Genomic DNA, 17,204 nt, shown 5'->3' with positions numbered 1-17,204 from the left:
AGGATCCAGTCAGGCACCGTTGCTTCAGTAATACAGCAAAAACGGAGGTCTGTCTTATTTTAACAAGTTGAGATTCCTTTAGGATTAGATCCTGATTGCTTAAAGAAAGTTTCAATTCATTCGTTGAAAGAAAATACTTATTCATAAATTAGTTGAATTAATTTGAACAAAAATAAAAATATAATACAATTAATTTTGTATAATTCCCAAACAGAATTTTCTGCGGAATAAACATTTCAGTGTTTCGGAGTAGCCACAGCGAACAAACATCCGAGTTATGCAACTAGAGATATTCGACGCAGGCTATACACAGTCATGTAGGTGGTCTGGGTGAGTTTCAATCATCATGCTTTGACTTGCCAAGTAAACAGGCTCCCAGTGGTTTATTCTTTTAAGGGGATTTCACATGCTGAATCTTCAAGCATTTCAATATTAAAGAAGTGTGGTCTGAGGTAAATATCTGAGATAAATACCCAGATCAAAGTATTCAGCTGTGTTTGAATACAGCACACAATGAAATAGGATTGCTTACAGTAAATGGGCATTAATTCCAATGTTCTCCAGCAGAACTTGGAGATATACAGTACATGGAGACACAAGCAGCTGTTGACCAAAAATGTAGTTTATCAATTTCCCTCCACAGATACTGCCCGACTCACCCAGTTCTTCCAGCACTTTATATTTCTGCTCTGGGAAGTATCTTAATAAATAATAATGCAGATGTCAGAAACATTACTTCACCTTGATGAGCCAGCTGAAACCAGTGGACAGATCCCTGAAGGGAACCCTTACTCAAAATAACCCATACACTGTGCACAAAAGGCACTGATGAATTTGACACACATTTCTAGTTCTCTTGAGATATTTCTGGCTGTCCCAGCATATATCTGGAATATCTTGACGACCCAGACAATGTATAAGGGCAAGGTATAATTCGACTTCACAAGGAAAATGTAAAGAAATTTAGTTGTCAAGATTGTTGGCACTGGTATTCCCTTCAAAATACATTTCTGGCCCTTTGTTTCTGCTTGACCAAGGTATTATTTTGATCAAGCCTTTGACCAACTTTCCCAAGTAATTCTACATCCTTTGGCATAATTTTGATCTTGTTTGATAACATTCCAGTGAAGTGTCTTAAAACATGTGCAATGTTAAAATAATAATGTTATGACACCCGCTGACCCACTCCAGCTTTTTGTGTCTATCTTCGGTTTAAACCAGTGTCTGCAGTTCCTTTCTACACATGTTATGATACCTGTTGTTGTTGTTGTTGTTGTAGGTCTTAGGCTTCCATAGTAGTACCTAATTTATTTTTGGTAAACTAGTGCCCAGTATGGCTGTCATGAAGAAATGAGACACTACAGTAGCTGTTCAGTGTTCCTCATCTCCGCCCACAGTAGTTTATAAAAAAATGTTGGATGACACTATAGGGCACTGCTTATTTTGGACATTTCTGGAAGACTTGTAGTTCATAAGCCATAGGAACAGAATTAGGCCATTCGGCCCATCAAGTCTACTCTGCCATTAAATCATGGCTGATCTATCTTTCTCCACCCTATTCGCTTGCCTTCTTCCTGTAACCTTTGACATCCTTACTAATCACAAACTGCTTTAAAAATACCCAAGGACTTCCACAGCTATTTGTGGCAACGATTCACCACCTTCTGGCTAAAGAAATTCCTCCTCATCTCCTTTCTAAAGGCACGTCCTTATAGTCTGAGGCTGTACTCTCTGGTCCTAGACTCTCCCACTTGTGGAAACATCCTCTTCACATACACTCTTATCCAGGCCTTTCATTATTTGGTAAGTTTCAATGATCTCCCTCAATTTTCTAAACTCCAGTGAAAACAGGCCCAGAGCCGTCAAAAGCTCATCATACATTAACCCAATCCTCCCTGGGATCATTCTCGTAAACCTGGTTTTATATTCAAGTCCTTTCAGAATGAATGCTAACATTGCTTCCTTACTACCAATTCAATCTGCAAATTGACCTTTTGGGAATTCTGCACCAGCGCTGCCAAGTCCCTTTGCACCTTCAATGTCTGAATCCTCTTCCCATTTAGAGAATATATTCTACGCCTTTATTTCTCGAACCAAAGTGCATGACTGCACACTTTGCAAAGCTGTATTCCATCTGCCACGTCTTTGCCCACTCTCCCAACTTGTTGAAATAATTTGCAAACTCAGATTTCTCTACACTACCTGCTCCTCCACCTCTCTTTGTTTCATCTGCAGATTTGGCTCTAGTAATTTCCAGGTGTTAAATTAATCAGTCTATAATTTCTTGGGTTTTGCTTATTGTCTTTTTTGAAGTGAAGAAACATGCATTTTTCTAATTTAAAGCACAGGTTCCTAGATTGAAGAATTTCAGAAAATTATAGTTGAGTACCTATACGTGCAAAAAAAATCTTTAAAATCCCAGGATGGAAACCATCTGGCTTTGAGGATTTGCCATCCTTTGGTGCCTTTACTTTCTCCATTACCATTTGTTTCATTAAATTAATTTTAATGGTTCTCTGTTCCAGATTCAATATTAGTTTATTCGAGTTATCCAGATGCTTTCTTTGTTCTTGAATGTAAATACTGGTATAAAATAAATCATTTAAAGTGTCAACCATTTCCTTTTTTTTTTAAATTTACATTGAACATTCTTATGGAACTCTCCTGATCATGGTCCTCTTCCCAAAACAGAAGTGTACTTTGTATTAATTTTGACACCCTTTGCAAGTTTCTTTTCATATTCCCATTTTGTGACATAATATGTTCTATCAGGTTTTGTTGTCCCTTGTATTGCTCCAGTCACCAGGATCTGCACTTGGTTTTAATTGTTATTTTTATTTTAACTTTCAGTTATCAGTCATTCCCATGTTGTTTACTTTGACTCTCTTTACAAGATGTTTTACATCCCAGTATAAAGACAAGGGAAATGCCCCAACTCTCTGCAAAACTGCTTTTAGTTCCTGCTGGGAGGTAGATATTCAGTAATGATTAAAGCCGACATGCTCTCACACTCTCACCCACTTGGCTGAGATCAGAAATCACTACATGGAAATTACTTGTTTATATTCAACTAATTCTTGGAACAGAACCATATGACTTACATAATCATTTTGCCTCAACATTTCCCATATATAGAAATTTTAGATTTGATTGAGTTTAGACATATAAAACTGCTAGGCATGCTCTCCTCGTCTAACACAATTACATTTTGCTGCATCATAAATATTAACCTGTAGTAATAAAATAGTGAAGACCTACAGCCATGGGTTTCTCCAGTAGGATGTGGTAGCCCTTTTCTGCAAATGCCACTGCTGGTTCCTGATGATTTAAATAAAAAAATATTTCAGCAAATGGATTACAACCAATAAACTCTAATTCAAACTGTATTAAATGATAACACCATTGTCTGAGACTAGGGAAACAAAGTAGGAGAATAAAAACAATTTCAGTCTCACAACTATCAACTGTTGTCATTCAAGTACTAACATTTAACCTTCTTTATTATCAGCTGCCTAAATCAATGAGTGTCAAGTAGGTTATGTATGATATCTGGTCTAAAGACATTTAGCTGAATCACTGGCAGAGTTTCAAATCAACTTCTACCTTGGCCAGAAAATGCTAATTTTAAGAAGAGGAACATTTAAAATGAAACCCCCCCAAAATATTACAGATTCTGTAAATGGAATAAAGCCTTCACTTCATCTTCACCTCCACAGCCTCCATATCTTGTGGAATCTTCTTCAATGTTTCTGCACATCCAGCACTATGGCTCCATCAAATACATCTACTACTCCTCTTTCAGCATTTTGTTCATAACACAACATATTGTGTGGCATCTCAAAAAAAGCAATCAATCATATCCACTTGAAGAGTCCCAAACTTGTGAAACTTTCAATTGAACATTTCACTTCTTCCAATTCAATAAGCAAATCCAACGCTCTCACCAAAGCCAAAAAAAACAGAAATATCCTGTACACCACTAAAAATGATGGTGTTACACACACCAACACCATAGCAGTTAAAGCTTTTAGACTGGGGGAGTTATTCCCTTCTTTACCAAGAGTATCACAGTTGAGTATTAAAGGGTGCTGATTTAATACAGGGATATTTATCCTTACACCAAAAAGAAAGGTTTCTCATAACCTTTATGACCTTACACTATTCTTTATCCAATGGTCATTCTGTTTGTGTTAAATGAACTGTTGATAGTTTACAATACACAATGGACATGATTCTGCTTATGTACCTTGTGTTGTCTGTCAGGTGTTGCTATGACCACTGCATCTGCAAACTTCACCCGAGCAGCAGCTCCCCTCCAATCTTAAGAAAAAAGAACAAATTTAACAAAAAATATTGATAAAAATCAGATCTAATTAACTTTTTGTGTTAAAAACTGTTTTATCTGAATTTGCTCAGAATGCTCTAGGTAATTCATTAGTGCCATCAATAGTCATTGAGGCACGTCACCTTGCTCTTCTTGGGCACCATATAATTGATGCCCTTTTGAAGCAGGTGGGAACCTCAGACCTCAGAAGTGAGAGGTTCAAGATGTCTGTAAAAACTCCAGCCAGTTGGTCTGCACAGGTTTTTAGAACACGACCAGGTATACCATCAGGTCCAGGAGCTTTTCGAGGGTTTACCCCTCTGAAGGATTTTCTGAATTAATTCAATTTTGATGCAATTCTGTTGCTTTCTCCATAAATACTGCCAGACCTTCTGACTACATTTAAAATTTCCAGTTTTACAGCATTTTTTATGCATATACTTTTAGAGTTTAATGCACTAAATAAAAATACCATTGTGAAAGTGGCTCAGCAAAGCAACTCACCATCAAAGACATTACAATCTGCCACTGAGTATTTCATCTGTAAATTCTGTCTGGCAACTTGGCGGCAGTCAGCTACTCCCACAACCTGCAACACAAGTAAAATAACAAACTAGTTCAGACAAAAACAGGGAAATGCTGAACAATAAATGCCAGTGATAACAATTGATAAACAGCAAAAGTCATGGATAAGGAACAAAAAATGAACATGCGGGGAGACTATTGTTGGCCAGAGAATGGCTGTTGTCTGGAGGTCACTGCTGTGAGGGCTTTGGAAACAGTCATATAGGATTTTCTGGTAGTAAGTTAAATGATCAGTTGGCAGGTGGGGGAATTTACAAGGCTGTAGGTGAACAGGACCTAGTAGATTCTGCAAGTGGACGCAATAGGCAGAAGCAGCCTCCTGTGCCATACCAATTATATTGAATATACAAATGGTTACTACTTTTGTAGCTCATTCAAAAAAAAACTTTTCAGAATGAATGCCTGTTAAGTTATTTATAGGTCGAGGGCATTTCAGTCAGCCCAATCAAGAAAATAATGCAAAGTCAGTTAGCTTCTCTTTCTTCTAATTATTGAACACAGCCTAAGACAAGATGAGTACTCAAAACAGGAAGTTGAACCTAAGCGTCTGCTCTGCATTCCTCATAATGAAATTATCCATAGCAACATTTGCAGAACTTTATTTTTAAAAAACTGTAGTGTGTTAATCTTATGAAGCATGAATCGCTTAGCGTAATATGCAGTATATGAAGAGACAATATATTTGAAAATTTTTTGAAAAGAAAGCAGAGACAATTTTAAAGAAACTGTTTTAATTATGTGAAAATGTGCATCTGGCACAAATGTGAGTCCGGAGTGCATTCTTGCATAGATGGACATGTTTTATTTCTTTCCAAACAGCAATTTTCAATTTGTTCAGCAATTTAGTCCTGCTTTTCAAAAATCGCAAAAGAGTCTGCAGGAGACACCACCAAGCTATGGCAGCAGCAAACTTAGGTCAATCCCATCCTATTCAGGTACTTTTCGTTGTAAAAAAACGAATGTGACATCAGAAGCTGTTTGATTTTAGCGCAATGTATAAGTATTAACTATACACTACAGATGTCATTCACTCAGGTGCTGAATTAAGGCTTTTACATAGTATGCCAATATTTCACTGGAAAATTACTAAAATTCTCAGGCCATTACCATAGAGATACAAGTTAAAATTTAAAGAACCATGTCTTCTGAATCAATCGCCTTCTCCGGCATTCCCACTCCCCCCACCATTAATACATACCATGACCATTCTGTTTTCAGCCAATAAATGCAAAAGGCCTATTGACCTTTCCTGAGAGTTTTGTGTTTAAATAGTTACAATGAAAGTCCCTTTAATACAAATTGAATTATAATTCTTAGGGTTTTACCTGGTATGATATTGAGCTAAAGATACAACACAATTAGACTCTTTACACTTTGCTAGAAAAGAGGATAACCCGTTTATGGTGCATGATTTCTGCTGAAAAGTCTGAATCAGTACACAGGAGTACATGGCATCACATTCAAATAACCTGCCAACACTCACTTCCAGTTTCACTCACAGTAGAAATAACTGGTTCTCGTTAAAGGCCTACCCCAAAGAGGAACCCTTGGGTCTGGAGAAACTGGAGAAATTAAAAAAATCTTATTGCAAATTTTAGATCATTCGACGCTCCTAAACCAGTTTTATTCCATTACTGTTCAATTTAGCCTCCAGTTTTGTCTCCATATAGCTGCAGAATCTAGTGCCTTTGCCAAAGAATGATCACTCTTGAACATCTTCAGATTGAATCAACAGTATAATCTAATGCTCAGTATGTTAATCCATGGTAAAGAGGAGGATGCCACCCCAAAGCTAAATAAATAAATCAAAATCTGACGAGCCTATGACCCATGCATTGTCAAAGTATATGCATATGCATACACCTGATAAACACATGCCTTGCAATTCCCTTCTGCGGTTTCAAAATTATATTCTGCAAATTCTGCAAAAGACATTTGAATAGGTAGATAGGTAGAAAGGTTTAGAGGGATATGGACCAACGTAGGCAGGTAGGACCAGCGCAGATGGTGCAGTGTGGTCGGCAGGGGCATGTTAGGCTGAAGAGTTTGTTTCCGTGCTATAAGTAGCATGAACACACATAACTGTAACCTTTTGGAAAATATGATCTATACATTAAATTCCATCTTCGTGACAAGTATCAAAGGGGGATACCCCACTATCTAAACACAACCTTTGCAACTCCTGCAAGAGGACTCCCAAAGCTGGAAAATGGAAAGTGCAAATCACAGGCCACACTTCGCTACAAAAGTTTCTACTCAATTTTAAATTGCGTATTTCAATATCTGCTACCAGATAATCCACTTCCTTTTTCTGCTATAAACTGTATACCTAGCAAACTGGTTCCTGTTGAATTAACATACAAGATTAACAACAATATTACAGCCATAAAAAACATTTAAAAAACATGATTGGCACTGCCAGATTGCCCAGAACTACATCCTCAGAGTCAGTCCTTACATTACATGTTGGTTGATTCCTGCAGCACATGTAGGAATCAACCAATCCCCATGGTTTTCAATTGGTAATTTCAGTATTGTTACCAATGATATCTGTTGTAACTGACACTAGAATGAGTCACAGGGTTTAAAATATTCTGAATAGGTTCAGAATAGTTCACAATGGTAATAGTAAAACTTCAGTAAAAAATGAAATTTAAATGAACTTGCAGTAAGCAAATTTGAGCAAAACACTTACATTCTGTTCATTAATTTGAAATACAATAAATATATAGCATATAAATTAGCTAAATACAATGGGAATTTCTATCCCCTCAAGAATACAACAATGAAACAGATGTCCCTTTTTCATTATTGCCATTAGAACAGTTCACTCCAAAACAAGAAGTTATCGTGCATATGTTCCCTTTATTTGTAGATTACATGCATCACAAATCATACGATTGAAAAGTTTTTTCAATTTCACTTGACCTTCCCCAGAATCATTTTTAAAAGCTACATTTTAGAGTAGGAAATGTACTTGCTCACATGTTCAAGAGTCAAGAGTGTTTATTGTCAAATGTCCCGAAATGGAACAATGAAATTCTTACTTGCAGCAGTACATCAGATATGCAAACAAAATACTCTGTAAACACCATAGTAGCTTATTTGGAGGTTGTTGTGTTTAATAGCCTGATGGTTGTTGGGGGAAAAAAGCTGCTCCTGTACTTGGATATTAGTTTTCAGGCTCCTATAACTTCTTCCCGATGGCAGGAATGAAATGAGAGTGTGGCCAGTGTTGTGTAGGTCTCTAATGATGCTGACTGCCTTTTTAAGGCAGTGACTCCCGTAGATCCCTTCAAGGTTGGTGTTCCAGCACCATTGAGCCAGTCAATCAATCTCCCTCCAATAGTCTGACTCGTCGCCATCTGTAATTTGTCCAACAGTGGTGGCATCAACAACTATGAAGATGGCGTTGGAACTGTATTCAGCTCAACAGTTACAAATTGGGTACATAGAGCGCGGTTGATCGCACAGCCTTGAGGTGTTCCTGTGCCTATGGCCATCAATAAGGAAGTGTTGTTGTCAATTTGTACCGATTGCAATATGTGGCTATTGTCTAATGTTGGTGTCTCCACCAAAATAAGCTGCTTGGAATGAGCATTATTTCACTAGTGTAATTTATGTAACAGGTGCAGGGCTTGGTTTTGACGGCCAAAGTCAGTCACTGGTGGTAGCTCTGAATAGGCAACAGAACTCATATTCCGAGGGTGTGAGAGAAAGAGGAGGATAGCCATTGGCAGGAAGATGAAAGCAATTAATCAGGAATGTGCTTCTCAACACTCGCATGGATTTTCAAGGAATTTGGGAAACAGTCTCTTTAAATATACAAGAAGATATTTCATTCTTTTTTTCTTCCTCCTGTTACAACTATTAATACATAATGCTTAGTTCCACCCTCAAGATGCACAACCTCACAAAATGAACAATTCAACACTTCAGGACATAGTTTTAGGTGAACTACAGCCATCAATCTGTACAATGCAAGTGAGTGTCTGGGGAAGAGAGACAGAGAGTGTGCCCATATTATGGTGTGTGGCAAACAGAATCATGGTAAGTACATTACATGACAATACAAAACACTGCTGCTGCAAAAACACCATAAGGAGGTTAACAGTGAGAAATTACTCATCAAGAAATCAGGAACAAATAGCATTCTAAAATGTGTTATTGCAAACACTAGGCAAAAGTCCTTCGGAACAGGAATATTTTCCATTCAAACTCCTCTCCCATGCCATAGTAAAAGTTGAAAATGAAGAATCAAAGAAAAAGTATCATGAGTACAGGAAAACTGATAGGTCATGCAAATCTCTTCATTATTTATGATATAGCTCGGAAAAAGAACATGTAAAATTGTATTAAAAAATCAAAGGAAAGCATGTCTTAAATCATATTTTTCAAGCAAAATGCTTCCATTCACACTATGGGTTAGATCTGGCTTTGCAACACTAATATTTCTCATCCGATGTTAAATAAAGCTATGGAGAGAGCAACAATTAAACTTTCAGATCAAAGGCGCTTCGTCAAAGGTGTTTTATTATTTTCTGTCTATGATGTAGTTTTTGTTATTTTTTGTTGGGGTGTGTGTGTGTGGGGGGGTGGGGGTGGGGTGGGGAAAACTTTTTAAATCTCTCCCTGCACGGGAGACCCGACCTTTTCTCCCCCTCTTCGTTATCGTTGGGGCTGCAACGAGGAGCTCCAACAGGAAAACCGGGGAACATGGTGCCGAAACCGTTGCTATCCGGAAAAAATGCTGCTGCTGCTACTGCTGCGGCCCGACCGGGAAGTCGGAGGCTTCAACGGCAGGTCTGTGGAATCCCATACCGCTTTTTTCAAAGCGAGTTGCGGGGTTGAAAGCTCCTGGAGCGGGGCGCGCGGCTTCGCGGGACTCTGCGACAGACCCGGTGTGCGACCTCGCACCACCCGGCGTGGCTTTAATGGCCGCGGGACAATTGCCATCGCCAGCCAGGGGCTTTGACTTTGACTCTGACATCGGGGGGGGGGGGGGGGGGGGGGGGGGGGAGATGGAAACTGCAGTGGAGAGAGATAAGTTTATTTCTTCCATCACAGAATGTGATGGAATGTAAATTATGTTGTGTGTTGTTGTGTCTGGGTCTATGTGTTTGTAATGTATGGCTGCAGAAACGGCATTTCGTTTGGACCTCAAGGGGTCCAAATGACAATTAAATGTATCTTGTATCTTGTCAGGAGTAGGAAAGAGATAAAGTTTTGTTGCAAAAAGGAGGGGGAGAATGGATAGATCACAGGGATTCTCTTGGTTTGGAGTGAGACCAGGGTTATTGTGCTGACAAGCTGTTGGTGAAACCAGTCCTACTTTCTACTACAGTGCCCTCCATAATGTTTGAGACAAAGACCCATCATTTATTTATTTGCCACTGTACTCCACAATTTGAGATTTGTAATAGAAAAAAAAAAAAATCACATGTCGTTAAAGTGCACATTGTCAAATTTTAATAAAGGACATTTTTATACATTTTGGTTTCACCATGTAGAAATTACAGCAGTCCCCCATTTCAGGGCACCATAATGTTTGGGACACAGCAATGTGATGTAAATGAAAGCAGTCATGTTTCGTATTTTGTTGCATATCCTTTGCATGAAATGACTGCTTGAAGACTGCGATTCATGGACATCACCAGTTGCTGGGTGTCTTCTCTGGTGATTCTCTGTCTGACCTGTATTACAGCCATTTTACTTTATGCTTGTTTTGGGGGCCAGTCCCCCTCAGTTTTCTCTTCAGTATATAAAAGGCATGCTCAATTGGGTTCAGATTGGGTGATTGACTTGGCCACTCAAGAATTGACCATTTTTTAAGCTTTGAAAAACTCCTTTGTTGCTTCAGCATTTGGGATCATTGTCTTGCAGTAGAATGAACCGCTGGCCAATGAGTTTTGAGGCATTTGTTTGAACTTGAGTAGATAGGATGTGTCTAGACACTTCAGAATTCATTATGCTACTACCATCAGCGCTTGTATCATCAATGAAGATAAGTGAGCCGGTACCTTCAGCAGCCATACATGCCCAGGCCATAAAACCCCCACCACCGTGTTTCACGGATGTGGTGGAATGCTTTGGTTCTTGGGCAGTTCCTTCTCTCCTCCATACTTTGCTCTTGCCATCACTCTGATACAAGTTAATCTTCATCTCATCTGTCCACAAGACCTTTTTCCAGAACTGTAGTTGCTCTTTTAAGTACTTCTTGGCAAACTGTAACCCGGCCATCCTATTTTTGCGGCTAACCAGTGGTTTGCATCTCACAGTGTAGCCTCTGTATTTCCGTTCATGAAGTCTTCTGAAGAGTGTTTCTGATCTGTCGGACAGGTGTTTGGAGGTTTTTCTTTATTATAGAGAGAATTCTTCTGTTATCAGATGTGAAGGTCTTCCTTGGCCTGCCAGTCCCTTTGAAATTAGTAAGTTCTCTTTCTTCTTAATGATGTTCCAAACCGTTGACTTTGGTAAGCCTAAGGTTCGGATGATGTCTCTAAGAGTTTTATTCTTGTTTCTCAGTCTCCTTCTTTGACTTTCATTGGCACAACTTTGGTATTCGCCAAGGATGCTGCCTGATCTGCTGAGTTACTCCAGCACTGTGCCCTTTTGTGTATTAACCAGCATTTGCAGTTCTTTGCTTCTACTCAAATTAACAGATCTATTAAATGCAGTAGGAGGATTTGTTAGTAAAGAAATAGCAGAAAATACTTAGTACATTCGGATATACGTTCCAAAATCAGGATTCATTTCAGTGAAATTAAACTGGAACATTTGTAAAAAGCAATGGAAAAAAACTGCTTGATTCAATTTAAGTCATTGAAGTACCTTTCCTTTATGTAGGGCCTTTCTTCACATCTGCTAATTTTTTTCATTTATGATCAATCCACAGCACTTTTATCTAATTTGCCATTCTTAACTGGGCAGCCCACCCAACTCTTCACCATGAAAAGAACAGAGTTTGCTGTGGTTTAAAATAGCATGAAATCTGTTACCCTTCGATTTTGAGACAATTGTAAAAGATTAACAGAGGTCATTAATATTGAAGTATCAAAGTCTGATGGCATGATACAGATGCAAACCAGATTTTACCTAAAAATAGTAAGTGTAACACTAGAAATGACTGTACCATCCTTTAATGGCATTAAAACAGCATTGCATATTACCCTAATTCATTTAAGATGGTTAACTTCAATTTCAAGGTTCATAGAAAAACATAGACAATAGACAATAGGTGCAGCAGTAGGCCATTCGGCACTTCGAGCCAGCACCGCCACTCAATATGATCATGGCTGATCATCCCCAATTAGTAACCCGTTTCTGCCTTCTCCCCATATCCCTTGACTCTGCTATCTTAATAGGCCTCCACAGCCCTCCAAGGCAGAGAATTCCACAGACTCACAACTCTCTGTGTGAAAAAGTGTTTCCTCATCTCCGTTCTAAATGGCTTACCCCTTATTCTTAAACTGTGGCCCCTGGTTCTAGACTCCCCCAACATCAGGAACATGTTTCCTGCCCCTAGCATGTTCAAACCCTTAATATTCTTATATGTTTCAATATAATCCCCTCCCATCCTTCTAAATTCCAGAGTATACAAGCCCAGCGACTCCATTCTCTCAGCATATGACAATCCCGCCATCCCAAGAATTAACCTTGTAAACCTATGCTGCACTCCCACAATAGCAAGAATGTCCTTCCTCAAATTAGGGGACTAAAACTGCACACAATACTCCAGGTGTGGTCTCACTAGGGTCCTGTACAACTACAGAAGGACCTCTTTGCTCCTATACTCAACTACTCTTGTTATGAAGGCCAACGTGCCATTCGCTTTCTTCACTACCTGCTGCACCTGCATGCTAAGAGTAACATGGGTTTCCACATACTACAGGTTATCTTACGACATTAGTTGTGCTGTTACAGAATATCTTACGACATTAAGTTGTGCTGTAACATTTATAGAAAAAATCTAGTCGCTACAGTTTTAAACTCCTCAAGATGTAGTTCAAATTCAAGAAAGACACACTAAATCCATTAAAAAAAAAGGAATTCTGGCAATTCCCTGCTAGACTGCATTGATACCTTAATAAGAGCTGAGTGAAAGAAGCAGGATTAGCGGGGATAAATCACATTGGACATACTCTGGCTTTTAATGGACAAAGGAAGTTACAATTAACTCTAGATCTGAACTTTGAAAAAAAATTGATATTTTGGTCTTGATCTACATTACTCTTAGATCAAGAACTCAACAAAGCTCCATATTCCCAAGGCAAAAGAGCACAGACAATATTCTCATTTTGAATGTTAACATTAACTCTTATTACTTTGTTCTGCATAATTACTTTCCCATAAAAATTCATGCAAACATCTAATAATTTCTTGCTTTGTCAGAATTCATACTAGGGCTTAACAAGAAATTGCAATGCAAATTTGCAGTCAGTTGTCATGCATATAAACAAGAGGTGAAAAGGGAGAAAGGGTGAACATTGTACACAGAAAGTACTATAAACACAGAAGATGTTATTAAAAATAATTTGAGGTGAATTTGGTATTTTGTGGAGGGGTGGAGAATAAACAGGTGATTCAATTAGAGTAAAAGTGAAACACATCATTTTACATATAACTTTTATATTGCAGTTAATGGAAATTGAATAGAGTTGATGATTTTCTGTTGTTTTGTCCATTTTCACCCTAAGTCTTCCAGACAAAAAGGTAATTTTATACTCTTCTGCCTGATAAACCTGCAAACAGAAGATACAATGATGCAGGACTGTCTATTCAAAATTAATAGAAAATTATTTTTCAAGTGTCAAGTGACACTGCTGAAAATGGCACAAGTTATAACAAATACAGAGGAATTATCTGCAAACTATATTTACCAGGACACATGCAAATGTTCTAATTATAATCCATTAATGGTGCTTATTCAATGGCTTAATGCGTATATGGACCATTCAGCTGTCTTTAATGCTTCATCTCAATTGGGACAATATAATCGGTATATATAGAAACATAGAAAATAGGTGCAGGAGTAGGCCATTCGACCCTTTGAGCCGGCACCGCCATTCAATATGACCATGGCTAATCATCCAACTCAGTATCCTGCACCTGCCTTCTCTCCATACCCCCTGATCCCTTTAGCCACAAGGGCCACATCTAACTCCCTCTTAAATATAGCCAATGAACTGGCCTCAACTACCTTCTGTGGTAGAGAATTCCAGAGATTCACCACTCTCTGTGTGAAAAATGTTTACCTCATTTCGGTCCTAAAAGATTTCCCCTTTATCCTTAAACTGTGACCCCTTGTTCTGGACTTCCCCAACATCGGGAACAATCTTCCTGCATCTAGCCTGTCCAACCCCTTAAGAATTTTGTAAGTTTTTATAAGATCCCCCTCAATCTTCTAAATTCTTGCGAGTACAAATCGAGTCTATCCAGTCTTTCTTCATATGACTAGATTTCATTAGTGCCTGAGTGCAGAGATCACCAGGAATCAGGACTGTCTGGTGAACTGGATAGACTTGGTTTGTACTCCTAGAATTTAGAAGATGAGAGGGATCTTAAGAAATGTACAAAATTTTTGGACAGGCTAGATCAGATTGTTAGATGTTAGGAAGTCCAGGAAAACTAAAGGGGTACCGAGATGAGAAGAACTTTTTCACGCAGAGAGTGGTGAATCTCTGGAACTCTCTGCCACAGAGGGTAGTTCCAAGTGTGGTCTCACCAAGTCTGGTGAACCTTCTCTGTACTCCCTCTATGGCAAGAATGTCTTTCCTCACCATTAGGAGACCAAACTGTACGCAATCACTCCAGGTGTGGTCTCACCAGAACCCTGTACAACAGCAGTAGAACCTCCCTGCTCCTATACTCAAATCCTGTTGCTATGAATGCTAACATACCATTCGCCTTCTTCACTGCCTGCTGCACCTGCATGCCTACTTTTAATGACTGGTGTACCATGACACCCAGGTCTCGTTGCATCTCCCCCTTTCCTAATCGGCCACCATTCAGATAATAGTCTACTTTCCTGTTTTTGCCACCAAAGTGGATAACCTCACATTTATCCACATTGTACTGCATCTGCCATGCATTTTCCCACTCACCCAGCCTATTCAAGTCACCTTGCAGCCTCCTAGTATCCTCCACACAGCTAACGCTGCCCCCCAGCTTCGTGTCATCCGCAAATTTGGAGATGTTGCATTCAATTCCCTCATCCAAATCATTAATATATATCGTAAATAGCTGGGGTCCCAGCACTGAGCCTTGCGGTACCCCACTAGTCACTGCCTGCCATTGTGAAAAGGACCCCTTTACTCCTACTCTTTGCTTCCTGTCTGCCAGCCAGTTCTCTATCCACATCAATACTGAACCCCCAATACCGTGTGCTTTAAGTTTGTATACTAATCTCTTATGTGGGACCTTGTCGATAGCCTTCTGAAAGTCCAGATATAACACATCCACTCGTTCTCCCTTATCCACTCTAGTAGTTAAATCCTCGAAAAATTCTATAAGATTCGTCAGACGTGATTTACCTTTCATAAATCCATGCTGACTTTGTCCAATGATTTCACCACTTTCCAAATGTGCTGCTATCCCATCTTTATCTCCTTAACTAGATTGCATTATCTGTAAAGTGAGATCAATTTGTTGTTTGAGGTGTGTGTGTGTGTGTGTGTGCGTGCGCGTTCTTTCAATCATTCAGTTCATTCTGAAACTGCATCATCCAAACCTGTACACCCCCTCACCTCACTAACTACAAGAGCAAGTCCGTCAGGCAGATGCGATCACAATCATGTGCACCTTCCAGATAGGCATTGTTCCTATTTGCAAATGCTTTGTCATTCCTTCATTAGTGCTGGTTAAAATCCTGCAATACACAATCTATTGCACTGTGGAAGCACTTCCATTGCTAGGACGGTAATGGTTTAAAGCAGCAGCTTGTAAAGCACCTTCTCAATGTCAATTAAGAAACACACTAAATGCTGACATTACCAGTGACATCCACATCGATAATGAGTAAACAAACCACTATCAGAATAAAACTATACTGCATTTCCTCTTAGACCAAAGTAGCATTTAAAAAGTACAATGCCCAGAAATACAACATTATTCCAAATGTGGAAGAACCAGATTTGGATAACGGCAACAGAATTGCTTCTACCTTGCATATTCATCCTTTACACGCAAAGGTGAACATTATTTAACTTTTCTGTCCATAACAATTTAATGTACACGTATTTCCAAATTTCTGACGCATTGCTGAGAGCTTATCACTATTTAGGAAGTTCTGCACTTCATTGATTGATTTGCTTAAATTAAAATATATTTGCTGCAATTAATACTTCAATTACACACTGTGTGTAATCCTCAGCAAAGAATTTAAAAGATTCCAAGACCTACCTTCATTCGCTCTGGAAAATCCTTGGCAAAAAATGAATAAATCTGTCCCCGATTTCCAGCTCCAATTATAAGCACTTCCACAGGAAGAGGCATAACTACTGTAGAAAAGACCAGATACAAATTTAGGCACTCAGCAGGAGATCAATGAAGAATATCTTACAAACAGTTAACTTTTGTAATAACAGACTTCCTTGTAAATATGCCCAAATTACATTCCAGAATGTGGACAGACTGCTTGCACTTGAGCTTTCACTAGATTTACCCTCTAATGTTTCCTCTCTTCTTCATTACATTCACTTTGCACCATTTCCTAATGTCAGTGTCAGAACTCCGAACTGAATATGGAATTCTAGTATTAAAATTGATCATGTTAACTCTCGTTAAGCATTATTTATCTATCAAAACCTGGTGTAGGTTATAAACTGTGCTCTTTTTTTCTGGCCCAACCTACCACTTTAAAATTGAACATAAAATTTAATAATACAAAATCATTTCCAACTGCAAATTAGCTTATCTTTTTGAAGTCTTCAGTAAAAATTACTGACAAAGGAGGAAGTCTGAAGAAGGGTCTCGACCCGAAACGTCACCTATTCTATTTCTCCAGAGATGCTGTCTGACCTGCTGAGTTACTCCAGCTTTAAGTGTCCATCTTCAGTAAAAAAAAACTATCTCTCTTATCGTATTTTGTAATGGTGATACCTAACATGTGGAACTAAAGTGAATTCTAGTTTCTTTCATATGACCCAAGCCTCATCATCACCATGATCGCATTCATCATGAGGGCAAACAATATAAGACCCACGCACATGAATTAAAATTACAGACATGGCAAACAAATGTGGGTTGCACAGTTTATCAGTACACACAATTATAATTGCAAATTCTCAATCAAGCA

General features: G+C 38.7%; 1 protein-coding gene across 6 annotated transcripts in view; it reads right to left on the bottom strand.

Moving 5' to 3' along the window:
* zgc:154075 (uncharacterized protein LOC556929 homolog) overlaps positions 1–17,204 on the bottom strand; it is a 132,299-nt gene that overhangs the window by 90,917 nt on the left and 24,178 nt on the right. For 5 of the 6 annotated variants that reach the window (XR_008725861.1, XM_055659296.1, XM_055659292.1 and 2 more), the window contains 4 exons: positions 16,310–16,407; positions 4,829–4,913; positions 4,247–4,320; positions 3,259–3,318 (listed from right to left, as the gene is read on the bottom strand). Coding sequence is in view for 5 of the 6 variants with exons in the window: in XM_055659296.1 (XP_055515271.1) it covers positions 3,259–3,318; positions 4,247–4,320; positions 4,829–4,913; positions 16,310–16,402 (312 nt within the window). In the remaining variant the exon portion in view is untranslated. The remainder of the gene's footprint in view (positions 1–3,258; positions 3,319–4,246; positions 4,321–4,828; positions 4,914–16,309; positions 16,408–17,204) is intronic. The other variant, XM_055659294.1, reaches the window with a different exon arrangement.

This window comes from Leucoraja erinacea, chromosome 30 (genome assembly GCF_028641065.1).
Source record: "Leucoraja erinacea ecotype New England chromosome 30, Leri_hhj_1, whole genome shotgun sequence".
Classification (NCBI taxonomy): Eukaryota; Metazoa; Chordata; class Chondrichthyes; order Rajiformes; family Rajidae; genus Leucoraja; species Leucoraja erinaceus.
The sequence above is the reverse complement of the archived record's forward strand: the minus strand, read 5'-3'. Positions and strand labels throughout refer to the sequence as shown.